At 45.5% G+C, this 27,480-nt stretch overlaps 1 protein-coding gene across 1 annotated transcript in view; it reads left to right on the top strand.

Annotated features, from left to right (window-relative positions):
• LOC147663656 (NADH dehydrogenase [ubiquinone] 1 subunit C2-like) overlaps nt 1-22,590 on the top strand; it is an 84,427-nt gene extending 61,837 nt beyond the window's left edge. Inside the window, exon 3 of the mRNA XM_086950292.1 lies at nt 22,383-22,590. Within this exon, the coding sequence (XP_086806418.1) occupies nt 22,383-22,432 (50 nt within the window). The 3' untranslated portion in view covers nt 22,433-22,590. The remainder of the gene's footprint in view (nt 1-22,382) is intronic.
• Nucleotides 22,591-27,480: the final 4,890 nt, after the last annotated feature.

The following is a 27,480-nucleotide window of genomic DNA, read 5'->3' as shown; positions in this document are numbered from 1 at the left end:
GTACCCTCCCTCCGGGAGAGATGTAAACCTCTCCATACGTCCACCAATCCGCCCTCTGAGATCACGCCCCCTAGTGTCTCCCTGGATCTGGGCTTGTAATGCATTACTCCATCTGCTCTATCTAGTTGTGGCAGCAACGCCAAGTTAAAGTCCCCCCCCCCAAATAATGTGTCGGGACCCTACGTCCACAATTTTTCCTCTGAAAGTGTAGTGAAAAAGGAGGGCATATCAATGTTAGGTGCTTAGCAATTAACTAAGGTGACAGTGTCACGGCCCAGCCGCCCCCACAATAGGGCAAAGCGTCCCTCCTTATCTATTAATTCGCCGCACATTTGGAATGGTACAGTGCGTCTAATGAGGATAGCAACTCCCCTCGCATAGGTAGAGTAAGAGGAAAAGACTCGGGTGCCAGCCCATTTACCAGGAAAGGCAACTCGCGTTTGCGGAGATAAGTGGGTTTCCTGTAACATGGCGATGTGGACTTGATGGCGGTTTAAATAGGCAATCACATTTCGACATTTTTTAGCATTATTAAGCCCTTCGATATTCCATGACATACAGTTCAATTGTGCAGCAGTTCTTATATCGGCCATAGTTTGCGACACATCAAACTGTTGAAGCCCACCCCTACAAATGCAGTAATACCTTTCCCGCTCAGATGATACATATTGTCATGACATTCTGTCGCTCTTCTATCCATTCCATGTATTTAACTTCCCTCCCCAAAAGAACTCAGCCCCCCTCCCACTGCTGCATCCCAATGATGCCAGCAGCCGCCCATCCTACCCCTACCCCCCCCCCCCACCCACAACTTCCACAACTTAGCATCATGAATGGGGTATACCCGCGAGGGAAACAACATCAAGGGCGCACAGCCACTTCTCCCTCCGATAGCCTCCAGAACTGTACCACCCTCGGTGGAGGCCAGCGCAGGGATTGTGGTCCCTGGAATAAGTTACCACTGAAGAGGTTATTTAGTCCCGTTCTGTAGCATAGCGTCCGAGCCCTCTGGGATCGTGCAGTAAGGACAGAGCCCAGGTCAATGTTCGTCGGCTGGTTTGCTTTGGCATCCCGGCCATTCCTCTGTGCCTTGCGGATCATCTTCAAGTAGTCCTCCGCCTTTTGTGGATTTGTGAAAAAGCGATGTTTTCCCTGGTGTGTCACCCGTAGCTTTGCCCGGTAGAGCAGGGCGAATTCCAGCTGGGCTTCCCGCAACTTCTTCTTGACCGCTATGAATTTGCGTCTTTCCTCCTGAACCATAGGAGTGAAGTCAGGATAGATGGAAAATGCGACTCCATTGTAGTGCAGGTTCTGTTGAGTCCGAGCTGCTCTTAATGCCACATCGCGGTCGCGATAATTCAGTAATCGAGCGATAATTGGCCTAGGCGGCATGCCGGGCTTGGGTATGGGGGCCAGTGATCTATGCGCCCGCTCGACGATGAATTGAGGTGAGAATACATCTTCTCCCACCGATCCCCTGAGGAGCTTTTCCACGTATAATTCCATCTTGCCCGTGTCTGTGGACTCCGGAATTCCCGTGACGCGTATGTTGTTGCGTCGACTACGGGCTTCCAATTCCTCGTTCTTGGCTGCTATGATTCGTAGAAGGTTATCCATGCGGGCGAGTTGTGAAGTATGGGATGCGGTGACGTCATCATTGTCTGAGATTCGCTGTTCCGTTGTCGTGATCCGCTCCTCATGTTGGTGCACCTTATGTACTAGGGCGTCCATTCTGGAGGACATCTTGTCCACTTTCTCCACCACTGTGGCAAACCCCTGCCTCATTTCCTGAAATAGGTGATGCAAGTCTAGTTCCTTAGAGGGAGATGGAACAGCGGTTGAATTCGCGTCACTAGGCCCCGGCTCGGCAGGAGTTGTCCTCGTCCCTCTTTTTGCGCTGTCAAAGTTAATTTTCGTCTGACGGTTCTCGGGGTGCCCCTTCTTGCTTTCGCGCCTTTCGCCTCCCTCTGCCGCCAGATCCAACGACGCTAGTGTGAGCGCCTCCGAGCCAGTTAGGGCGTCGCGTTGATAGTAGGCACACCCCAAGCCTGGCACCCCTTATGCGCCAGGTTTAGTGTCCCTTATCATTGGGAAAACTCCTCAGTTTTAGACAGATATACACAGCAAGATGTCCAATCTGTCAGCAAGTGCCAGGACAGCGACAGTGAACAGGGGTTATCCACAAAGTATCGTCAATAGTATTCGGTACCCAGTGGTGTCTGGTGCGAGCCCCTCTTAGACAGCACGCAATCAGTGGCGCAATGCATAGGCAACACCTCCGACCAGGTGGTATATGGCTGTGCATACCGGCGGTGACATGTAAAATATTCTGCGGTGGGCTCCGTCTCCTCTATAGTACAGGGATGTGGTCAATGAGACCGTAGACCCAGACAGCTAAGCGGTGATATTTCGCCAGGGCAGAGCAGTACCTAGCGTCGTCTCCTCAGCTCCCTCTCCTGCCAAGGGTTATTCAGTCGAGGGGGGGGGCTAGGGGCACATGGTTTGTATCCACGTCCCTATGGTAGCGCGGTGGGCATCAGGGCGATGGGCACAGCAGGCATCATTTCTCCCGCCTCTCGGCAGGGCGCCAGGAAACGGCCGCAAGCAGCGGCATGCACCCTCTGCCACTCCCCGGTCGACTGCAAAGACAATACCGATGCCCCCGGCAGGTGTCCGCCGTCCCACAAAGGCAACAGGGGTCGGATCAGCAGCGCCGGCACCCCGCCCGATGGCTATCACTCAATCCGTGCTGCGCAGGGTTCAGTAGCGCTCCTCTCGTCCGGCCACAAAAGTTACACCAGGTGAATGGCCGTAGTTGGGACCCAGCGGGCATGGGAGCAGGCCCGGCTCCAGGAATTTTTATTTGGGTGGGCCAATGGTGCATTAGGGTGGGCCACTGCGGCACTCGCGGCCGGCATGACTTGCGGGGCAAGGGAGACAGGGCAGGGGGTTCACGCGGGGTGGGGGCACGCGGGGTGGTGTTTAATTTAATAATAATTATTATTAAAAAATATAGCTTACCTTTCCGTTGGCTGGGACCCACGTCTTCTGAGCTCCTGCTCTCCTGCCTCTGGTAGGAACAAGATGCAGGCAGCCTGGCTCCCTCCCCAAAGCCAATCACAACGCTGCAAGCAGTGTTGTGATTGGTCGGGACACCGCCCAGCCAGGGCCTTATGTGGAGGCCATGTTCTCTATGCAGGCTGCATTGCAGCCAATGCAGCCTGTATGGAGAAAGACAGAGTGGGCATGACTAGTTTGGGCAGCCCCAGAGGGCCGACCAAACAGTCTGTGCACTCATGACCTGACAGCTAATTAAATAAACAAAAACCGAAAGGGCATGACAGGGCCTGCTTTAGCACTAATGCAAAAGTCTTGTTTGGCTTGGCTTGGCTTGTTAGGCCACCAATGACCTCTTCATCCGTAGATACCATTACTACCACCATTCAACAGTGCCCTTCAACCCCCTGTAGCCCCTCTCTCATATGCATTTCATTTGTTGTATAGCGCTACTCATATCAGTGTAGGGTGTCACAGTACTTCACATCACACACACATTATACAGAGATAATAATTGATGCAAGTAGGTAAATCAGTCTATAGGGAATGTCGCATAAGCCAATGAGGATTAGAAAGTGTAGGACTCGTGTCATCCACACTGGTGGGCAATGTATTCTAAGAGGGTATGGTCTGGAGAAGCACAAACTCAGGATTTAAAGCATACCTCAATGGTTGGTGGGTTGGCTATACAAATAAAAATGTATATCTGCCCAAGCTAACTCTTTTTAGCAACATTAGAATAATGAAAGACTGAGGAAGTTCTAACTATATCTCCACACAAACAAAATGTGAAGTTCTAACTAAACCATTCAGGTTTGTATGCAGCTCTTTGATGACAGTTCATAGGTCACTGTTCTATGTTAGGATTGTAACTTCTGAGCTGCAAGTAAAACAAGAATCACTGTGTCAAAGACCGTAACCCACTGAGCTATCCACATAAAATACAGTTGATCTGCATTTCAAAACTACCAACAAAGGATTGCTCTCCAGCAGGATCAGTAATCATCAGTTATCTGGACATTTTTATTTTTGCCTTGCATCCATGGTCAATATAATGATAACAAGCATTTACAATGCAATAGGTCTCTGGATAATTAAATTTGAGCTATTGGCATTGCTAAATATTGCAACACCAATTGCAACAAAAGTCAATAAATTGTAGGCCAAAAAATGTGTATGTATTTTTGTAGCAATGGTGGCATGCTGCGCTTTAGATGAATATGTTTAAAAGTAAAGTGCGCCATACTGCGATTGCTACAATAGTTAATTGTGGATGCGTTAACAAATTATGTGTGCACTAACGGCTGGTGGTGTGTGTGCCTGTAGAAATTGTGCACTGATGGCTGGTAGTGTGTGTGTGTGCCTGGTGAAAGCGTGCAGTGACGTCTGGTGGTGTGTGTGCCTGGTGAAAGCGTGCACTGACGGCTGGTGGTGTGTGTACCTGGTGGAAGTGTGTACTGCTGGCTGGTGGAAGTGTGCCTGGTGGAAGCGTGCACTGTTGGCTGGTAGTGTGTGTACCTGGTGGAAGCGTGCACTGAGGTGTGGTGATGTTTGTGCCCAGTGAAAGCGTGCACTGACGGCTGGTGGTGTTTGTGCCCGGTGAAAGCGTGCACTGACAACTGGTGGTGTGTATGTCTGGTGATAGCGTGCAGTGACGGATAGTGGTGTGTGCCTGGTGAAAGTGTGCACTGACGGCAGAAGGAGTGTGCCTGCTGAAAACGTGCACCTCCTATAGCACCACTCAACCCCCAACGCCTACATCACCACTCAATCCCAACCGCGTACAGCACCGCTCAACTCCCAACGCCTACAGCACTGCTCAACCCACACCGCGTACAGCACCACTCAACCTGCAACGCCTACATCACCACTCAACCCGCAATGCCTACAGCGTCACTCAACCCGCAATGCCTACAGCGCCACTCAATCCCCACCGCGTACAGCACCACTCAACCCACAAACTTCTGAATGCAGGGTCTCTTCCCGTGTACCCTCGCAACTCACCTGAAAGGCCATCTGCATGTAAACAGAGGCTGAGTTGGCTGAGGTATGGGGACTAAGGCGCCCATTTTGCAAAGACTTCCCATACCCTTTGGTAAAAACAACCATCCCAGATGTGTTAATGGGTACCTGGAGGTACCTCTGTGTGTGAGTTCAAGGAGGGGGTCTAATGTGATTTCATTTATGGAATAACTTGAAGCATCATGATGACAAAAAAATATTTTTTTTTAGAGGCAATGTAAGGTTGTTGAGTTTTAAAACGTGAACTTTTAATGGTCATAAAAAATGTCTGCAATAGGTAAAGTCTGGTTTGCTATTACAGCTGCTAAAGCACTTGTTTTATCTGATACAGGGCTGCTGTAATTCTGCAATTCTGCATCTGTGACATTTTTCACATAATTATGTATTTGCCACATAATCCACCACGTGCAGTATAACATGCAGATTTAAAAAAACAATTGAAGCTCAAATGGATCAAAAGTTACTACAAAACATGGTGACGTGTTTGCGCGCATTGGAAGCCCTTTTCAAAGGGTAACTTGCAAACTTTCAGTAGCTTATTTCTGTATTTGGCTGTTAAATTGGTACTAATTGGGTGAAATATTTACCCAGACAGTTCTACCAAGTAAAAAATTCAAAATAATTAACTTATACTAGTAAACAATGTGCTGCATTATACTGCATATTTTGTCTATGGTGCTCCCCTTCCACATAATTCCATTGGCCCTGATCACATAATCATTGTGTGGCAACCTATGTTATACAGTGTTTATTACAATTCTAGAATAATGCCCTACATATTCACATTGCTTCCTGTTACATGCTGGGACCGCAAAACTATATAAATACACGTCACTATTATGCACTGCACTATCCTGGATTCAATTTTGTGACTGTTCTCATACAGACATCTTCGGGTATCACATTAACCAAGTTTCATGATGTGTGTGTCCCATCAATTAGTTTAATGTGCATTTATTTAACACCTCTTTACTCACTTGTAGGCGTGAGCATTATTTTAAGTGCAGTTGCTGAACATGAAAATACAACAAAATACTTATCAAATATTGTGTTGTTTTTAGCAAAGCTGTTGACTTTAAATGAAGACAGCCTAGAAATGCAAAAAAAAAGTTGCTCTTCCAGGCCATCTTCATTCTTCAGTACTTAAAGAGGCATTTGCACCCTCCTGGGACTGCCGCCACTGACCCACAGTTTGAAGACCTCCGCCCTAAGGCCAGGGCAGGAGCTCCCACCACATGCTGTGCCTGCTGGCTTTGGCCCATTGTCATTCTATATGTGACAATGGGCCGCGATAATCTGTGCTGGGCTGCGCAGAGGCTGCAGCAGCCTCTTAAATTCCGATCAGGAGAGCAAGCCCGAACACATATGGGGGTAAAAAACGGCTCACATCATGTTTGGGTGGGCCAGGCTCATGTTTGGGTAGGCCTGGCCCACCCGGCTTACCCTCTAGAACCGGGCCTGCATGGGAGGCAGGCAGCGCAGTCAAGGATGCAGGGTCGGGGGCAGATAATCGGGCCAAGCGCCAGGCTCACATCTGGCGCCGCAGACAGACACGCAGGAGGGGCCCACCGCCTCGTGACAAGCACCGGCCTCGCGTGCCGGCCCGCGGCCTATCTCCTCACCTCGTGAGTGCCGAGGACGCCGCCGGCCAAATCTATGAGGCTGATTTCTCGGTCCCAGTCACCGCCAGCGGTCTAAGGCTTGGGTCGATTGTAGAGGGTCTCTTTCTGCATCGAGTGAGCAGTTCTGATGGGACACTGCTCTCCAGTAGTATAGGATTATTGCAGGATTAATGTTCCAGGGAACGGGAGCCACTCAGCTAGGCGGCCATTCCGTGCGTGCGCCCTCTAGCGCCCCCTAGAACAGGTGTTTTAATGTATTCAAATGTATGCAATGTATTCTAATTTATGTAATGTTTCACCATTTGGTGCTTTGTCCTTATCTCTGTTCATGACTGGCGAACCGCTGAGCAATTCTTTCTGGATCTGTAGCTCCAGAAGCAGGATCTCACATGTACTAGGGGCTGGACCAAAAACCAGCTACACGGATATTATAATACATGTGATCCTTTATCACGCATAATTTTCTTTATATCACCTACATAGACTGATTTCCACGTGTTTATAATATTGATGCTTTGTAACAATAACTATGATGAGTAAACGTTTATCTGGCTGTCCGATACTGCTGTAATACTACAACCACTAGGGCTTATTGTATAACCCACCTTGTATTGACCGCATTAGAAAGAACCAGGGCTAGATGAAATCCTTTTTTTTTTAAATAAACCCCAGTGTCTATCGTTACAAATAGGGTAGAACTCTGCAACATCGATTTCTTAGTATTCTTGGCACCCCACTATGCGGATATAATCGGTTACGCCTATGTCTGGCATCTTTTGCTTAGACACGGCACTCCAGCCGCAGATCTAAGGGGTCATGCTATTGTCCATCATGACGCTCGACTCACCGCGGTCAGCAGGACAGCATCTAGCTTCTGCCTACACGGCACCCCAGTCACAGCGTGCACGTTCACGTAAGAATTCCTACATAGGCGGGACCCCACCGGCCGCGCAGATGTGAGATGCTTTGTAGATGATTCTTAGTGATTGAGAGGCATTTTTTTCTCTGAGCTAGTACACCGTTAACTATGATTATCCTTAATGTTAAGTTGTTAATATGTTAAATTCATCGCAAGGAGCCCGTGTGAGGACCGTGGTAACGGAGGAATTAAAGTGCGATCCTTTACCCATCCCGTAGCCCTACAGTCTGAAATACCCCCCTCTCAAGATCTCTGCGACAAAATTGCAGATTTCTTTGAAGAAAAAATCAATTTGATCCAGAAGAACTTCCCCACCTACCAACAATCCCAGCCACCAGCCAGACAGGAACTAACAGATAATACTACAGCTCAACTAAGGGTCTTCTCTCATGTCACTCTCGCACAATCCAAGGAAGTCATTTTGGCTTGCAAATCAGGCTCTCCCACGGATTCCTGTCCTCCGAGCATCCTGCATCAGCTGATTGATACCGTCAATCCTGTTATCAATGAAATAGTCAATACTTCCCTCAGTACTGGTATCGTCCCTAGTGCATGGAAACACGGCTCCGTCAAACCCCTGACGAAAAAACCTAACAAACCCCCTTCCGATCTGACCAACCTCCGCCCTATTTCCCTCCTCCCAGTCCTGGGCAAGATCACAGAACAGATAGTCTACAGGGAACTCAAAGCCCACCTGGAAGCAAATAATATCCTCCACCCCCAACAATCTGGATTCCGTCCCCAGCACTCCACAGAAACAGCCTTGATTGAGTTGACCGACTCCATAAAAACCCTCCAAGACCAAAGGAAAAACGCCGTACTGATTTTGTTGGACCTCACAGCAGCGTTCGACACAATCTCCCACCAAATACTCCTAGACAGACTTAAGGACATTGGTATAGACAACAGGGCATTGGACTGGATAACATCCTTCCTTTCAGAAAGAACACAATCTGTGAAATTAGGACCCTTCAACTCCACAAAGAAAATGATCGGATCAGGAGTCCCACAGGGCTCTATCCTAAGCCCTTTGCTTTTTAACGTCTACCTCATACCCCTCATCTCCCTGATCGAATCTTACGGTATCACGGTTACATCCTACGCCGACGATACCCAACTCATAGTCCCGCTAGAAGAGAACACCACGACTGCTGAACAAAATTTAACCAACTGCCTGAAGGATGTCTTCCAGTGGATGGAAACCAACCACCTTAAATGTAATACAGGGAAGACAGAAATCCTCCCCATAGGGAAAAACGTCAACTTCCATCCCCACCTCTGGTGGCCAAAGGACTCTACAGCCCCCCCACAGACTGTAACCACTGCAAGAAACCTAGGAGTCACCTTTGATACTGACTTGTCCTTCGACCATCATGTCAGGTCAGTCGCAGGATGCTGCTTCGGAATCATCAAGTCCCTCAAAAATTTTTTTGATTTCCTTCCAATTGAAGCAAGAAAGACGGTCACAGTGGCACTAATCCTGTCGTGCATTGATTACTGCAATGGCCTCTTGGCAGGTGTGAAGAAAACCACTCTCAAAAAACTCCAGAGCGTCCAGCACTCGGCGGCGAGGCTAGTGCTCAAACTCCCCAGAAGATCTTCAGCCTCTGCCGCCCTGAGAACCCTCCACTGGTTACCTTTGCACAAAAGGATCCTTTTCAAGATCCTAACCGTGGCTTTCCGGGCTTTCAACCAGATTGGTCCCAAGTACCTAGTGAAACGTTATCTCCACTATAATCCACACAGGTCCCTGAGATCCTCAAACAACAACTTCCTTACAATAGGAAAGTTCAACCTAAAAACCAAAGGGGGCAAAACCCTCACTCACCTATCCTCCAAAGCTTGGAACGCCATGCCTCAGCATCTGAGATTCCTGACAAAGGAATATACATTCAGGAAACAACTGAAAACATGGATCTTTAGCTTACCAGATGAGTATGTGCGCAATATCATCTAGTCCCGGCCTAAATCCTTCCCCTCCACTCACCTTCCAGTCAGCGCCAGGATGCTTCTTCCGAAGCGACAGCCGCGCTCTATAAATACCGCTTCCATTCCATTCCATTCCAAAGTCTTGTCGGCTAGTTTTCCACGCTGTCATAGCTTTGTGCATATTATTGATAGTGTGTTTGGTGATCTATAATTTTAATCACATAGCTTAATACTGGACGCTAATTTGGGTATCCACCGCTTCCACTATACGGCCTAAAGTATTTATGAAGAAAAAGTACCCCCCCACTTATTTTTCAGAACAGCTCTTAATTATGAGCAACACATCCACTAGAATTAGATATGTTCGGTATATTTATTTGTACCTTGAATCCAGCAATTATTTAGAAAATTCTGTACATTTCATGTCAGACAAAGAACACCACAAATATAACATAAGTTTTAGACATAAATAAAGGAAAATAAATTCTAGTGGATGTGTTGCTCATAATTAAGAGCTGTTCTGAAAAATAAGTGGGGGGGTACTTTTTCTTCATAAATACTTTAATCAAGGTCCATCCTTCCCCATTTTCCAAGGACCTAACTCCTTCACTTTAACAAGTCCACTATACGGCCGGCATTGTCAGTAACCACTTGGACAATGCTCACTCATCTTTCCAGTTTTAAAGCGCAGTCCAGAACGCATGTGTCTTTTCTGCTAAGTCACTAGTCATTGTCAGATTTCTCATTGCCTCCATTGTTGTCTTTGATTATAGAAGTCATCTGATTAATTCAGTCTTGAGTGAATTGTTTGATCACGTTGTTTCCCGAATATACCAAGAAGCATAACCAGACTCTATCCACAAGGCATACTCTTTTCATGTGAGTAATGCCCGTGCTACCTTTATCAGTTTGAATGTTATGAAGTCCTTGGAGCATGGACGTGCTCCATTTTTGTCTTCCAGTCTAGGCACCTTGGGTGTCTCCCTCTATTTCCCTTGGAGCGACCCAGGCCACGCCAGTACCATTATACACTGAACAGTGTCATAACTAAGGTGAGCCTTTTTGCCCTCTCCCACATGTGATCGTCCCTCTAAATAATATCGTAGTAGTAACAATTAGTTTACTACATTGCAGGTTGCCCCTTTCTGGTCCTGAGGAAGACCCAACAGTAAGGACTGAACAACCACGTTCATTTGGGATCAAAACTGGAACTTTTTTATTTGTTTGAGACCTGTACTAATCATTCATAGCCCAGAAGTGGACAAGCTCTTCATACAATAACGCTCTCACATCAAGTGGTCTCTTAAGCTAATCTCTAAAATCATGTTAGACAGGTCATCTTTTAATCGTGTAAATATTGTATATTCTGTATATTTCTAAATGTCCACCCTTCACAATTCCTTCACTTGCACTATTTTGAGCACTTTTGTCACTTTATCACTTCGTAGCAACCTTTGTAACATTGAATCTTAAAAGGAGCATATTGACTAATACTTGTTTACATACACATTGTATTGACAATCAAATTCAACCTGGTTCATATATACTTTTACTGTTGTTTTTTTTCTGTAAGTGTGTGACTCTCACCCTGAGGATTTCATTATTCAGTTGGATTTTTGTTATATGTATCAAATGCACACATAGGGCATCTTAGAGATGCCCCCTGAAAAACGACCTAACTCTAGTGTCCAGGCTGACTGGCTGCTCGCCAGCTGCCAGCCCCAGACAGGTTTCTGGACACCTGGGTTGAGAGCCTCCCACTCTGAGTCCTGTAAGAAAGCACATCCTGGGTGGAGGTGCCAAGCCTCCTCCCCCCAGGTTGGGCAGGATCCACGAAGGGGAAGCTTCAAATGCTTGCCACCTTTGTGAGCTGACCCCGTCATTTGCTGCTCCCAGCAACTGACCCCCACCGGTTCTAACACCCACTTTGTGAGGGAGAATCGGCGGGAAAACCAAGATCGGAGGAGAGGTGTGCCCACCTTTGCCAAACCCACCCTTCAGGTGGGGGAGGAGAGGTGAAACACAACTCTCAGTCCTGCCTTCTTGAAGATGGGGGGGTATCCAGCCAACCAGTGAGGCTTGCAAGCACTCAGATCTCCACATGAGCAAATCTACACATGCATATTTGCTCATGTTAAAATGCAATTCACAAATATTTTCTTGGAGTACTATTTCTTGTCCTACTTCTGTAAATTCTTGGGAATTCATGAAAGTGGTATAGCTGCACTTCATGCAAGGACTTATACCATGGGTGCACTTTTGAGACTTTCTTTAATATTTGGGCCCCTAATTTGGTCTGGTGTTGACCGTGACCTTTAGTGTTTATTAAAACGATGTCCCTCTTTCTCTCTGAATCGGCTGGCTCCACAGTGAGTAACAGCATTCTGCTCTTTCACAAGGAGCAGATCGGTACGCAGACGTGGCAGTGTGTGCTTTTTTAGACCTAAAACAATTTTTGCTTTTGCCAATGTTTGTTATAATGGTGAGGGCCCGGCAGCTCCCACACCAATAAGGTTTTACAAAAAACATGCCAAAACTGTCACACATTGACAAAACTAAAAGCTGACCACCAATTTCAGACCTACTGGCTTTGCCAATGCTTGTTTATTATTGTTTACCATAATCTTAATGTAACTGGTTACACTGATTTCCCATTATGAATATTTTTGGGAAATACTAGCATGCATCAACACTTTACAAAATAATGCTGCAAAGAAATGGTTCCTGAAATGTTACAGTAGTTTAGCAAAATGTTTTTTTCCTGCTTTATTTTTTTATGAACATTTTATTTTGAAAGCAAAGAATCATCAATCTTGCTTTCAAGCTTCTGCAAATATTTGCATCAAATCAGAGAGCATTCTGGGATCATTCTACATAGCCTCATATGGCTAAACTTTGAAAGCGTGTGTACACGTTTTTATACTGGAACCACTGTCAGTAGTGCAGTTGGAGTTTACAAAATTTACTTAGAGCACTCACCCTAATAATAAATGTTTTTAATCAATGAACCATAAATGCAAGTTTGAATAGCATTAACACACAGGCAAAAATATTACCTTAACTACAGACAGTGCCCTCCCTGATCCGTAATGTGTTACTGCAAACTGGCAGCCAAAGGGTTTGTGCTGCAGGGAGTTTGGCCTACTTGTCCTAAGGACAAAATACACATGTAAACTTGTTGTCCTTGACCCCAAACAAAATGACTGGGCGTCGGGCTATAGGAATTCCATATCCCTGCAGACATGTTAAAGACATCTCTGCAGCAGTCACTCACACATCTGCAATGTTCCAAAGGAGTAAGAATGTGACTTGCGGCGTAGTTTTCTTCAGTAGTACACTATTCACCTGCCGTAGCCTACTTAGATGGGAACCTGCATGCTCATTTGTCTCTCATCTACCCCACTGAGTGTCAAACATTGCTTGTGGATAATTTGATTCTAATTTTAGGACATCCCACAGGGCTTTTTTTGTGTTTGTGCACTTAATTCTAGATGTTCTAGAAATATGAAGGATCAGTCAACCTGCTATAGATTTCGTTCTGGCAATCCTTTTGGGAACAATACTACTTGTTTGGCTCTGAGTAAGAAGTGTAATAATTGCAGGAAAATAGTCCGCTTTAAATCTGTGTGTTGGCCGTCAAGTAACAATATGAAGGTTATCCACATAAACATGCAAGATTATTTAGACAAATTAAGTAATGTATTGTTAACAGTTCAAACACAAAACAGTATTTGTGAAGAAAAGAAAATTAAAAGACCATTATGTTATGCAAAAAAGACTGGCAGACCACTGATTGCTATTTTAGACTCTGGCAATAATCACAGTTTCCTCGACAAAGGTCTATTTTGCTGTTGATAGGATATTGTGGTGTGAAAGATCTAGCTAAATTAGATATCCTACTTCGTCCAGGGCATGAAACCCTATTGGTCTGGGTGAAATACCTGATCTGGGAAAGGATACCGATAAAAATATAAATCAGCTGATGTTACTAATTTTCCAAGTGTACTTAAAAAAATGAAGCTGGCACAGTTAAGGGATTAGAACACTGTTTTCTATTTAAAGCAGAATGCAACTCTTGTAGGTCAGTCAGTCAGTCAGAATATCTTTATTCGACTTTTTACAAGTCATACAAAGAACAGACAAGTAAAAAAAACAACAATTACATTACATACAATACATGCGGTACTACTAACTACATTTTCCAAGAGAAAAACCATCTAGGCATTTAAAAAAGGATTATGTACATGGTTAAAAAAGTTTTACATTTCATACAAATGAGAGCATAATAAAAAGCCAATGATTTTAAGGTAAGATTTGGCCTACAGATTTCGCCCTTGCGGCAGCTACCAAAAAGTTTGCCATGCAAAAAGTAATATGCGGAGTAGGTAAAAGTTGTAAAAAGAGCAAGGCTGGTCGCACTTGTACAAAGCCTGCTTCTTTCAGGATAGGAAGCAAGTATTTCTTTCTCTGCTCGTGATACAGGCTGCAAAACATGACAAAGTGCAGAGTATCCTGCACCGAAAAATTATCGCAGCTGCACGGTGGGGCCAGCTCGGGTTTCTGCCAGCTCTTAAAAGAACCCAAATAAAAATGTAACAAATTAAATCTAAACTTAGTTAATAAAAACCTGTGATAGGGGAATGTGACAAAACTCAAATAGGGGGCAAGTGCGGATGAGCAAACCAAAAGGCTATGGGCCCTTACCGCTGGTTTCAGCAGTTCGTAATCCTCCCGCCGTGCTTCCTGCCTATCCCTAAATAACTTTTTGATAATAACTATATCCTGTCCCATGATTTTATCCGGAGATGAAAAGAGTTCCGGGCGACCCAAATCTGTAAACGTTTTCGCTATATAGGCCAAGCATGGGATACTATTATGTTTGTCCAAAGATAGGACGTCGAGCATAATTTTATGGTTCAAAGGGAGATCTTCGTTCGTCCACATTTTCAACCAAAAAATCAGCGGAGCAAGGCTCAGGGTGTCAGACAGGTAGGGCAAGCCCACCTCTTTGTGGATAGAATACGTTGGGGTTGATTGTGGAACTTAGAGCAGAGATCTGATAAATCTGTTTTCTGCTCTCTGAATTGGGTCAAGGTTTACATACCCCCACAAAGAGGAACCGTATGACGCTATGGCCACTGGTTTGCTCATATAGATTTTCAAAAGGGCTTCCATGGGCCTGGCCCCTAACTTACCAGCAAAACCCATTACCGCTGAAGACTATCTAATTACTGCCAACCTTTTTGCTCTTATCTGAGGGCCCCAGGTTCCTTTCTGGTCAAACATGACCCCCAAATAGGGAAATGTGGTTACATTGGTGACGGGAACTCCCCTACAAAAAAATGTTTTATGTCTTTTTTTGTTACACTCACGTCCCATTACCATCGTGTGTGATTTAGAGGCGTTAACCTTGAGATCCAGGTTCTCCATAAAAGAGCCAAAGGCATCCAGGAGATGCTGTAGGCCTACTCCCGTGCGGGCTATCAACACTGCATCGTCCGCATACAGGAGTGCCGGTATTTTAACGCCTCCTGCACGCGGAACGTCGGCTACCTGACCCCGCAGGTGACCGCCCAACCCATTAATATAAATGGTGAATAGTAAGGGGGCTAAGATGCAGCCTTGCCGCACCCCCTTTAGAGATTTAAACAGAGGGGTGCGTCTACCATCATTTGTAACTCGGACAGCAGCAAAAAGCTCCTGATGCAGGGTGGCAATGAACACAACCAACGACTCGTCGATGCCCATCTCCAACAAGATCTGCCACAGTTTCGTCCTATTCACCAGGTCGAAGGCCGGGGAGAGGTCCATGAATGCAAGAAACACGGAACCCTCCTTTGCCACTGTATATTTGGAGATCAGTAGGTGCAGATTTATGCATTGTTCGATAGTCCCTTTTCTTTCTCTGAATCCATATTGTAATTCAGACAGCCCCCCACAGCTCTCAACATTTTCCCTAAGTCTGGCCAAAAGTACTCTACCTAAGATTTTTATGGTTGAGTCCAGAAGAGATATAGGCCTATACGAAGCGGGATCGTCCCGCTGGCCTTTATTTTTGTAAATAGGGACAATGGTGGATGTGGCCCAAGAACTAGGGGCTTGATTATCATTGGCTGCATTAAACACTTTTGACAAAACCTCCGCCCACAATTTAGGTGAGTACATGAAAAAGTCGGCAGGGACACCGTCCGGTCCGGGTGCCTTATGTCTTGTTGTAGCCAGTAGAGCTTTTTCCACTTCTTCGGGGTTAAAAATAATAGGGTGTACAGCTCCCACGGGCAATAAGGCATCTTTGGGTCCTTCGTCCTCACCCTCGTAGACGTTTTTAAAATGATTCAGCCATTTTTCATCGGTAATCACGCAGTCCATGGGAACATTTTTATCATCGGAAAATAAAGGCTGTTTAATAATCTCCCTACTGTCCTTCAACACTGCCGCTGAGAGTAGATTTTCCCATGATTCGCGTTTAATGATATCCTTGCGTTTCTTAATGGCTGCCTTTATAATTTTTCCTTAGTCTGACAATGTCATCTCCGACCCTAGGGGAGATTTTTAGGGCTGACATCAATGCACTGTGGGCTTTAGAGCATGCAGAGTCAAACCAGTGCTTAGTTCCAGGGATACCTTTTTTTGGTTTGGCTAGAAGATCCTTAGCCACCTGGCCACAAATTGCCTCGTAAGCCGCTATTACTTCATTACCTTGAGCGCCGTTTTTTTGACAAATGTCCACCTTATCTTTTATTTTAGGGAAGTTTTTTTCATAAAAATTTTCCGGGATCACTTTAGCCCATTTCAATCGCCTGTCTTGGTCGTAGGGCCTCAGGGGATGTACCGGTTTTAGGTCTGTTGGCGGTGCTCCCATCTGGCCTCCCCAGGCCACTTCGAGTAGTACAGGATTGTGATCGCTATAAGGTGTTATTACTGTTCGATAATCCATAGTCCGGGTTAGGATGCCTTGTGAGACGAAAATATAGTCTATCACTGATCCGTGATGGGTGCCAGTAAAGGTTGGCGCCCTCAGGCCCCTGTCGGGTTCATACAAATCGTGGTTAGCAAGAAATTCTTCTAACTCGTACCCCTCTGTAGAATGTTCAAAATGGGGTCCCAGGGGGGCCTCCTCATCCTCCTCATTGACATTGTCACTACATCCCTTACAGGCTAAATTACATAGATGAATATTAAAATCACCTAATAAAATAAACTCATAAGCAAACTTGATATTTTGTGACACTGTATTAAAAATGCTGTCTAGGTTAGCGATATTACTACCTCTATGTTCGCTATTCCCAGAATTGTAAAAATTAACATAAATGGTCCTGCTATTATTATTGATCACCCTTTCCACCATTAGGATGTTGACGGAGTCAGTATTAATCTGCCTATAGCTACCCTTCAAGTCTAAGGAAAACATAATTACCAGACCACCTTTGGCTCTACCCATACGGCTAGGGACAGCGGGTTTGGAGAAACTAGTGAATCTATCCCACCAAAAATTGACGGATGTATCCCACGTTTCTTGCAAAGCGATTATGTGGTAATTGGAAATAAAGTTAAAACAAGCGTTATCCTGTCGTTTTGCATTTGAGCCTGCAATGTTCCAACTTATGATTTTACAGGAATCAGTTGGTATCCTAGGCTCTATGACCCCCACCAAACACCCTTCGGCTGAGCATGAGGATATAACCCCCTCATTTAATTCGGCTTCAGAGTGGCTCTGTATTAGGTCGATGTTCAAGATCGGTTTTTCACGGGCCACCCCCTGCTGAGATACCAGTGGGTGGTCGTGCTCTCACGGCTCATTACTCTCTAATACTTCGTTAGAAGTAGGCTCACTAGGGTCCACACCCATATGACGTTGGCCACTATTCAATAGGAGCATGTTACTAGTCTCGTTTTCTAGGGCAATACCAGGTTTAAGTCAATCACAGTTATTTAAGTCGGATAAAGGGCCGTACCTATTCCCCATACCGCATCCCCAATCAAAGGGAGTAGCTACCTGACCTTGGCCAATAACTGAGGTATTCCACAAAGGTTGTGGCGTATTTGGATGTAACAGAAACTGGTCATTTCTCCTCCATGGTATAAACCTGTTGCTCCGGCCGATGAAGTCTGGACCTGAAAAGCCAGGTCCCCATCCATTCATGGCTGGGTCAAATGGCATGGCAGGCCTGAAATTTAGCTCAGGCGGATAATTAAATCTTCCAGGCTCAAAATTAGCCATGGGCCGAAAACGGTCATTAAGATGTCGGGGTCTAGTACCCCCTTCCCAGCTGGTGGCATTGTTCCCTCTCTTAGCTCTAGGAGTGTTAGAGAAAGTAGCAAGCTGGGCCTCACTAAAGAAGAATTTTAGGGTGAGGGGGATTATAGAGCCGCTACGCCGTTGGGGTGGGAAGATATTGGTCAAAATGTTTGGGAGGACGTCCGCATTAGCGAAGTTTATAATCACACAGTCCCCCTTAAATTTGTTTGGCTTTGACCTGATCCAAGGTACCCTCCTTGTCATGACAATGTCCCTTGCTAAACTATCCAACCCTTGATGAGCCATATGCATATTAGAGGTAAGCCAATGTAGCGCTTTATCTTTCAAGTCCTGTTTGGATTCTATTTTATCTTGTGGTAAAACGGGAACATTTGTTAGTACGAGCACTACTGGGGAGGCTTCCAAAATGAATTGGGCTGAGACGTCCTCATGTTTAGATCCTGTTATATCAGCAGTTGTGGAGGTGGGGCAAACTCCTGCTGTTACTTCCTGACTAGGTGCCGATAATGAAGAAGATGGTAGTGGCTGCTCTAGTAGGGTGGTCTGTGATGCCTCCACATTTCCGGTAACCAATTTTGTTACAAGGGAGGATAAATTCTCCACCTCTTCAACCAACTTACTATGTACTACACCCGCCTTTTTGACCTCCGATGTTAATTTGTCCAGTTTCCCAATCAGAGGCTTAATGATTGTCCTGATTTTAATATCGATCATTTCTTGTATCCGATTGAATAAATCATCGTCAATAATACGTTTTGACTCTGCTTCAACATCAAACTCCACATATTGCACTTCACGTCTTGGGGGCGGTGTGGCCAACTTTTTCCTACCTTGTTGTTTCCCCCCTCGCTTTGAGTGAGATTTTCTACAGGCTCTCACGGCCCGTGGTACGGGCTGCTCCGGTGATAATGCTTCTTCCACTGTAATTAACTGATAGTTGGGGTCAGAGTCTATATTAGCAGACAAATTTACCAAAACGTCGGGATCTTCTTCGTCGCTGCCATGATCTTGTGAGGTATGAACTGATCTATTTATTAGGGGAATCTCTAGCGGTGTAGCCAACGCCACTGTGGATGACGCGCTTGAAGACGGGCTTTCGGGGGGCAAGACTGGGGATTGGCTCAAACCTAACGATTGCCTCCTCTCATTATTGATCTTACTGACCTTTTGTATAACGTATGAGTCCATAGTATTAAGTGATTCCGTAGCGGCGGGTGCCGATTTCTTCTTCACCATATTGCCTACAGCCTGTTGCAGGGAATCAAGATGGATGATCACAGGGTAGAGGTCAGGGGCAACGGGCAAATGACAGCTAGACAGTGAGTTATAGGCAGCCTTGATTACTACCTTAATGTTACCAGTCCATAGGCATCAAGGGGATGGCCTCGCCTAGCCTTCTCGGGCCTCTGAGGGCCACAGAGGGCCCGCCCTTTGCCCGTGCTTAGCCCCGGGCTGCGACCCGCGCGCGTCCCGCGATGCGCGTCTGCGACCCTGCTTAAGACTATGGGAGGTAAGAGGAGGCGGGGCACTGGGAGGGGGCGCGGCCCACACGGGAAGAGGAAACAGCTGGTGGAATTAACGCTGTACCTCGCAGTCCCGGGGCCGCGCCTCTCGCCTCCTCTGCGGCCTCGCCGGTGTTGGTCTCCTCCTTCCCTGGGCACAGTGACGTGGAAAGTTAAAGGGCTACTCCTGTAGCGGATTTCTGCCAAAGTACGCCAAACGCTGTCAGACCTCTTGCCGAGCGGCTCCCGCGAAGCGGGGGCCGCGAGAGTTTATGAAGAGCTTGGTGGAGGCGGGCACAGGGAGGGGGCGCGGCCCACACGGGAAGAGGAAACAGCTGGTGGAATTAACGCTGTACCTCGCAGTCCCGGGGCCGCGCCTCTCGCCTCCTCTGCGGCCTCGCCGGTGTTGGTCTCCTCCTTCCCTGGGCACAGTGACGTGGAAAGTTAAAGGGCTACTCCTGTAGCGGATTTCTGCCAAAGTACGCCAAACGCTGTCAGACCTCTTGCCGAGCGACTCTTGTAGTTCATAAAGGCAAACCATACCACTTAGTGTCAGGAAGATTCAGAAGTGTTTGCTGTATACATTATTTTGAAGGGGGGGGTCATACAATCTAATCTGTCAGAGTGGGTTTCTGAGTTTGTTTTACTGAAAAAACACTAATGCGATTTAAGGTTCTGTAGACCTATGCTCTTTCAACCAAAATATTCTGGTTGATTGTCAGCCATGGCCCTGCAACCAGGTAATGATTGCCTATATTAGTGAAGCAAAATATGTTTTCACTGTTGAGCTTTTTTCACCATATCATCAAATTTCCCTGAGTAAAGAGGCTCAAGAACTGACCATCTTTGCTACGCTTTAGGGTACCTAGAAGCATTTACAGCTAAATTTTTGACTGGCATTGGGAGACCGTTTTTTTTCTCCAGAAAACAATGGGCATATTGTTTGGTGATTTAGGCAAAGTGTAAGCTTTCCAAGAGTAATTTTCACACAAGATGAGAAGAACATGTAAGGGTGCTTTGCAACGTTTTTCGTATCTTGGATGACGGGCATGTCTGTAAAACTGGAAAAAACAAGTGGATTATCTAGGGCACACTATTTCTGTGGCGGGTTTAAACCAAAATCTTGCAACCTAAAAGCATTACAGTTAGCACCTCCTCCCATAGAGATTGAGCTTTGCTGTGCTCGTTTCCAGGCCTGTGTGGGTACTATGCTAGATTTGTCCCAGAGTATGCTTTGACTGTACAACCTTTGAGATCTTCACCTTAAAAAGTTGTCAATGCTCCAGTTTTGAGCCATGTGTTCGTGAAGCAAAGACTTTTATAAGGAATAGATACCAGTCTGAAAGGTACTAGAGTTGTCTTTTAGCAACTTATCTCTGACAAGGAAGTCACGGTTGCTGTAGCTTCTAGAACACTCTGTAAAGCTGAGGTTCATTATAGTACTATTGAGCGTGAAGCTTTGGCTTGTGTGTGGGCAGTACATACATTTAAAACCTACATTGGGGAAACTACTTTTGGTTTATACACTGATCATAAACCTCTCATATCTTTTGGCTGAGAACAGTTTCGGCTAAACATCAGCATGGATAGTAACCTTGTTATTCAAGCTACAAGAGTGTGACGTGTGTTAAATACATACAAGGTGAAGTTAATATATGTGTAGATTGCCTGTCACACTTACCTTTGCCCGCTAGAGATCAGCATGATAATGAGTGTGCAGTAGTGGCAAAGAATGCTATTTCAGAATGCAAATCCTCTATTTCAGAGAATGATTGTCTGCAACTGCACGTGATGTAGTCTTGCAATAGGTTTTATTAATTAATCAGATTGCTGGCAATACTGTAAAAGTCTAGGCAATTTGAAGAGTTTTAGTCAAGTGTCTTCGGAGTTAATGTGCGAAAATCAAATTTAATTGGTCATACCACTGTTGACGTTGCATGAGCAAATTAGTAAATTGGCTCATGAAGGTCATTTAGATTTTTCAGCCACTAGCAAAAAAAAGACAGATTTACCATTGGCCTTGCATGGTTAAACAAATTACTAGTTTCATTAATTAGTGTCCACAATGTGTTGTCTCTGAAAACACTGGGAAAACAGTTGTACAACCACTTTATTCTGTACCAATACCATATTGGTCCTTGTGTTCGAGAAGGCAAGCTCAACAATTTTCTAATTGCATGGATTAGTGATGGCTCAATGGATTAGAACGGTTACAGCGATGGTGTGCTTTAATCTACGGTTCCCGTGTGAGAGACCTGGCGAAGGCCCACTCTTTCTTCTTCCTTTTGAGGCCATTAATTTAGTTAATATTGGCAGCTGTTGGAAATGGTATAAGTGAACTTTGACATGGTACATAAAAACTAACAGTTGGTGTTATTATTGCAACATGCTGATCACGTGAAGACCTAAACTATGCTATCAAACCCTCTTATTTAGAACTACACACACAACTTTGTTGCTTTGTATTCAGCAGATGAGCTCATTTGAAGCAACTTGTCATAGAAAACCCGTTTTTCCTTCATTTGAAAGAAAATTAGGCCTTGGGAAAGCCAGTACCTCCAATTTTAATGTGTAGATGGTCATTTCTGTGCTTTTTCCCCCTCTTGCTTACTGTGCTGCACTTCAGCATCACCACAAGCTTGGGGAATAGAAAACGGAGCACAGTCCTAGGAGGCACACACAGAGGCACTTTACAATAATACTTCCAGGTACAAATAGCCTTTGTGCATTTGCAAGATACGCATATGTTTACTTGTTAGCATGTTAAACCCAAATTATTGACTTTGCCAATGTTTGTTTGGATGTGCATTGCCCCTTTCCTTGTTCAGTAACATGATTTATTTTTGTGCTAAAATCCATATCTCTCATTTTTCCTTCCCCTCGTCTCTTCATCTGTTTGGATTGTTTACACTAATACCTTAAGAAGAATTCTGTAGTGGGTCTGGTTAGGGACCCCATGAGTAGGGTGCTAATTTCCCATTAATGTGACCATTGACTGATGGAATAAGCACTTGGATTGATTCTAGGGTCCATTAAATTTGCTGATGTTTTATTGTGTTTTTCTTTTGTAGAAAGAAGAACAATGGCTGAGGTGTTGGAGGACTTCATTCCCGTTCGTTGAGGAGTTCCCGCCCACCACTCAAGTCCTGCCGAACCCTTTTATGATTACAATTGTCGCTGATTACAGGCCCTATTTTGAAAGTCGTATTTAATAAGTTGATTACGCCTGTCCATATGGAACCAGCTGTTTTCGTGGCATTAAAATGACTGTTGACCACATGGTCTTTCTCTGGTGTATGTGTTCAAGCTAAACCCAGATCAGATGAGAGAGCCTATGTTTTCTTTGAACAGGTAATTAAACCTGGAAACGTGTTGAGATCTGCTTTGAACATTGAAGAGCAGTGACAGAGCTTTCACCAAAGTGCCCTTCAAATTGGTGGCATGATTTCACTTGGAAAGTTACGTCACTAGAGGAAAAGAAGGAAAAGAGAAACGGATTATAATGCAGGTCAATGACCAGGGAAAGTAACAATGTGTTTTTTCAATGGCAATGGGTGGAAAAGTAACCATCTTTAGAGTAACGTGCAGAATGAACTAGAGAGTTCTACAATTAAAAATAAACTATGTTGATTTATGTGGGTCGCCGAGTGCCCATCGTAGGTCCAGGAGGTCTGGGCCGATGCCATATGTTCAGGACATCCTCATTATTTCTATTTACATGCAATTTATCTGAATGGAACTACTTTACAGAGTGATTATCCTGACAATCTGGCATCGATTTGGCCTGCCTACACCTACGTCGGACACTCTGGTAATAACCATAGCAAAACAGTATTTTAATTTAATCACCCATGTAAGGCAGAAAACTATGAGCACCTCTTAAATAAATGCTCGAATTGCAAGTGCATGCTGTAGACTTTCTCCTGCTGGGTGACGTGAGTGAGGTCGGCAAAGATTCAGTCCTTGGAGAGAGGGAAGTGGATGAAGTTTAGGGAACCAAAAGGTCATAACAAAGACCTTTGAATGATCAACTTGAACTTTGTGGTGTTAAGAACCAGGTTGAGACTTATCTTGAGCTCTCACCATGAGCCCCACTGCAGGGCAGTGGGTATTTCAGGAGGGATTCAAGGCGCCTTCATTAATTAATCTGTTGCTTTATTAATAGTGAACACATGGAGATGATGGACGGAGCGCTGATACTTTTCAGACACTCACCACCAGTCACAGATTTGGGTTGAATCCATCATCATTCTTTAGCTCACTTCGCCACCTCAGTTCAGGCCCAGCTATATGCAAATCAGTATTGACCCGGTGCATCATGGGACCAGTCCAGCCCGAGCTGCCAAGCCAGGTGTTCCCTGAACCGGAAACAAGCATCCTGGGACCTGATTCTGGGTAACACCCTTTATTAGCCAGGCTAGCTTGAATCCAGTGGCAAAGTGAGCAAGGGATCCATGTCTCGGCATACCCTGCTAACTTGGGGCGAACAAAGTAAACACAAGGAGATGATGGACGAACGCTGATACTTTTCAGACACTCCACCCCAGTCACAGATCTGGGTTGAATCCATCATTAATAGTAACACAAACTGCTCGTGGGCTAGGTATGGGCATTGGTTTTACTTAATTTGTAACGTATTTTCCTCAAAGCTTCAAGCAAACTATGCACAGTTAGAAAACCATTACAAGTTATATCCATTCTTTCAGTGGCGCACGTCCTAGAGCAGCAGTTACAGGACAAATGCAGCAGAAAAGAAATGCAGTATTATGAAAGTGGAGCACACTTGATGGTGCTTGTACTGTGGGTGTCTGCTTTCTCTGTTGAATGTAGGGTCTCAAAGAAGACATCCAATTGTTGGTGCAGCGTTGGGTATGAAGTGCACCGTGCTCTTAAATGCACGCATCTAACCTATGTGCTGTGCAGCACTCACAATTAACCCACTGGGGCACAGATCACGACCTGTGGTCTGAACCCTCCTTACACTGATTCAACACACACTAGAGATGAGCAAATTCATTTGCCTCATGTTGGAAAGCGAATGGGACACTGTTATTGGATGGATGGAGGAGGCTGCATTAAAAACAATATATAGATAGATAGGTAGATAAATCCATCCCTAGTGGGGTCTCTGTTTATAGCCTTCTTAATCTATATGCTTGGCCATTTGATTTTGTGTCTAACTTTGAAATATCCAGGTAAAAGGCTAGACAACATGGCACACTTGGAGTGGCTTATACAATTGTAATATTTTATAGCCCGCCTTTATAGAAAGCCAAGAAAGTGGGATGAAACGCATATTGGTGAGGTCAGATGAGGGTTGGGAAAAGGCTGTACATTCATTTTGAAAACAGTAGCTGGGAAACAAAATTGTAGACAAGGGAGATCCGCAGCATAGTACTGAATAGCATAGTGCTTTCATAATGTGCTATGTTATTACTGCAGCCATGTGCTTTACGATGGTTTACCATTAGACATTAGCATTAAAGTATGACATCTCCTCTCCCATTCCTCCTCCCCACCCCTGCCGGGTTGGTTCAAAAGGAAATGGCAGAGTCCAGTTGAAGGTGTGGTCAATGGGACGTAGTTTGATTTAATGCAAATAGAGGATTGCCAAGGAATTCGCCATTTATAAAACATTTTATACGTATTGCAGGACGCAAGACGTGCTACACAAAGATTTTTTGAAAAGAAAACCTATCGTAGTCGTACAGTGTGTATACACTGAACAGTAACCGGTCTCACCAGTTCCTATTTCCATTCTCCATAAAGACAGACTCAAAATGCCAGTAATTTACATCCCTCCCCAGGGGCAAGCACGTGACGCTGACCAAGGTATCAGGCAAAGCACTTCAATCGCTGCACTACGGCACCTAATGGAATATGGCAGAATAACGTGGACTGACTAACAGTCACCATGAAACCGCATAACGCACAATTCCTGCCAACTATTGGTGTACAAGGGTCTCTGCTTTAATAAATAGGTTTTAGTAGACTCCTCTGGGTTCTGGTGCAACTGCTCCCGCTGCACGCCCCTAACCCCCTCTCCCTTGCACAATTTGCTCCTCACTCATTCTAACTCGCTCGCATTACTGTACTCACGCCCTCACTTATTCATGCACACTGACTTTCACTTAACTCTTGTTGATGCACTAAATTTACACACAGTCTCACTCAATTATATTCTTGATCACTCATAAACATACAATGACTCACCCATGCACAGAGAAAACTACAGTAGATTGCCTAGTGCTGGACATGGGAACCAGCAAGGCATGATTGCCAGCGTGGACCCAGACAGAGCAGCAAGACTAGTATAACAAAATGGTAGGGCCCCCCTCAGTCCTTCTCCCAGCTTCTTGATAGTACTGAAGCACTATCAGAAGCTGGGACAGTGCTTGTTAATACTGAAGCACTGTCAGAAGCTGAGGCCTGTTGCTTTGTGAGGCTCCTCGCTAGGCGTGCAACTTCCGTAGGCCTCAAAGGGCTTTAGTTCACCCCGCCTACCCCCCACTTTCCTCCCTTGTGTGTGTCAGCCCGGGCTGAGACAGCTTACCAGACACACACACAGACAGTTCTTGAGCTGCTGTGGGCTGGCTGGTCTGGCTTCTTATCGCAACCTCACCCGAGTATTTCACAGGTCTTTAAAAGACCATTTACTTGATAATAAGACTTTGTTGTTTTTTCACCCGTTCCTAGAGACCCTGCATCTCCACTCTGCCTATTCCTTAAAGTTGCAAATTCCTTTTGCTGCCCCAGTGTGAGAATGCATTTCCGGAAAAGTAACCTTAGGCTTTTTTTGCAGTTTTATGTAGCTCGGACTCCACCGGAAGGTATTGAGGCACTTTCCATGTGCACCAATTGTATTATACAAGGACACATTCATTTTTGAAGGCACATGGAGATAGTGATTTGCTCAGGATCACAAGATGTTGAGCTGGTGCTGGGACTTTAAACTTGTTCACCAACTCCAAGCCAGCAGCTCTGGCAGGTATGCCACATCCTTTCCACTTTCAAGTCATAGCAATATTTCAAGGCATATCAATAGTTTGTTGCAGGGCCCTCAGATTATTCTCTCCATCCTTCATGGATGCCATTATACAAATTATATCGGAGACCCCACTCTCTTCCATGGATAACAAATATGCTGAGTTTCTCAAAGTGTCTGGCTTGCATTCAGGCAACTAGCTCATCATTCGCAACGCTCACCGTGCACTCACTGCGATCACACTATTTCCAATGATCACTGTTCACTCCCTCCTCTTACCCTGCTCCCACAGAGGCACACCTCTCAGCCTGCACTCGCATGACACTCCACTCACCTGTCACTCTCACTCTGCAGTCTCAGCACTCGGCCTGCCCTCACAGCGATCACACTGTAGTTACACAGCTCACCATGCACTCATGCCGTTCACCCTGCACCCACATGATACTCCACTCACCTGTCCCTCTTACTGCTCACCCTGCAGTCTCACCTCTGCATTTTCACCCAGACTCAAATGGGCACATCCCTCACCCAGTTCTAACATCACTCACCCTGCACTCACCACTCTCACCTTACTTTCACACGATCACATCACATCACGCATCCTGCACTTACATAGGCACTCTGGTCACTCGCACAGCTCACCCTTCACTCACAAGTGCTCACCACACTCAAACAGGCTCCACACTCACACCACTCAACCTGCACTCCCTTCTCTCACCTTGCACTCACACAGGTCCTACTGCTCAGCCTGCATTCACACAGGCACTGCTTTTACCCGTCACTCATGCAGCTCACTCTTCTTGCACACAGGCACAATAGTCTACCAAAACTCACAGGGACACACCACTCACCCTCCACTAACTACTCTCACCATGCACTCACTATCACAGCTCACCCTTCACTCTTGCTATTCACCCTGCACTCCACTCACAAAGGCACACAAGTCCCCCAGTACATACACAGGCACATAACTCACTCTGCATTTACACCGGTCACACTACCCACTCTGCACTAATTCCTCTAACTCTGTATGCACTAACTCACAGTGCTTTCACTCACACTGTTCACAATCACCCACAATTTATATGAGCTCACCTCTTATGCTGCAGAGTAGCCCCTTTCTGTAGAAGGCCTTGCAAGCTATAGTGCATGCACAAGCAGCACATACTCTTTCACAGGCAAGA

The sequence above is a fragment of the Lissotriton vulgaris genome, unplaced genomic scaffold (assembly GCF_964263255.1).
Source record: "Lissotriton vulgaris unplaced genomic scaffold, aLisVul1.2 SCAFFOLD_292, whole genome shotgun sequence".
Taxonomy (NCBI): Eukaryota; Metazoa; Chordata; class Amphibia; order Caudata; family Salamandridae; genus Lissotriton; species Lissotriton vulgaris.
Note: the sequence above shows the minus strand (reverse complement) of the source record. Positions and strands in the feature narration are given on the sequence as shown.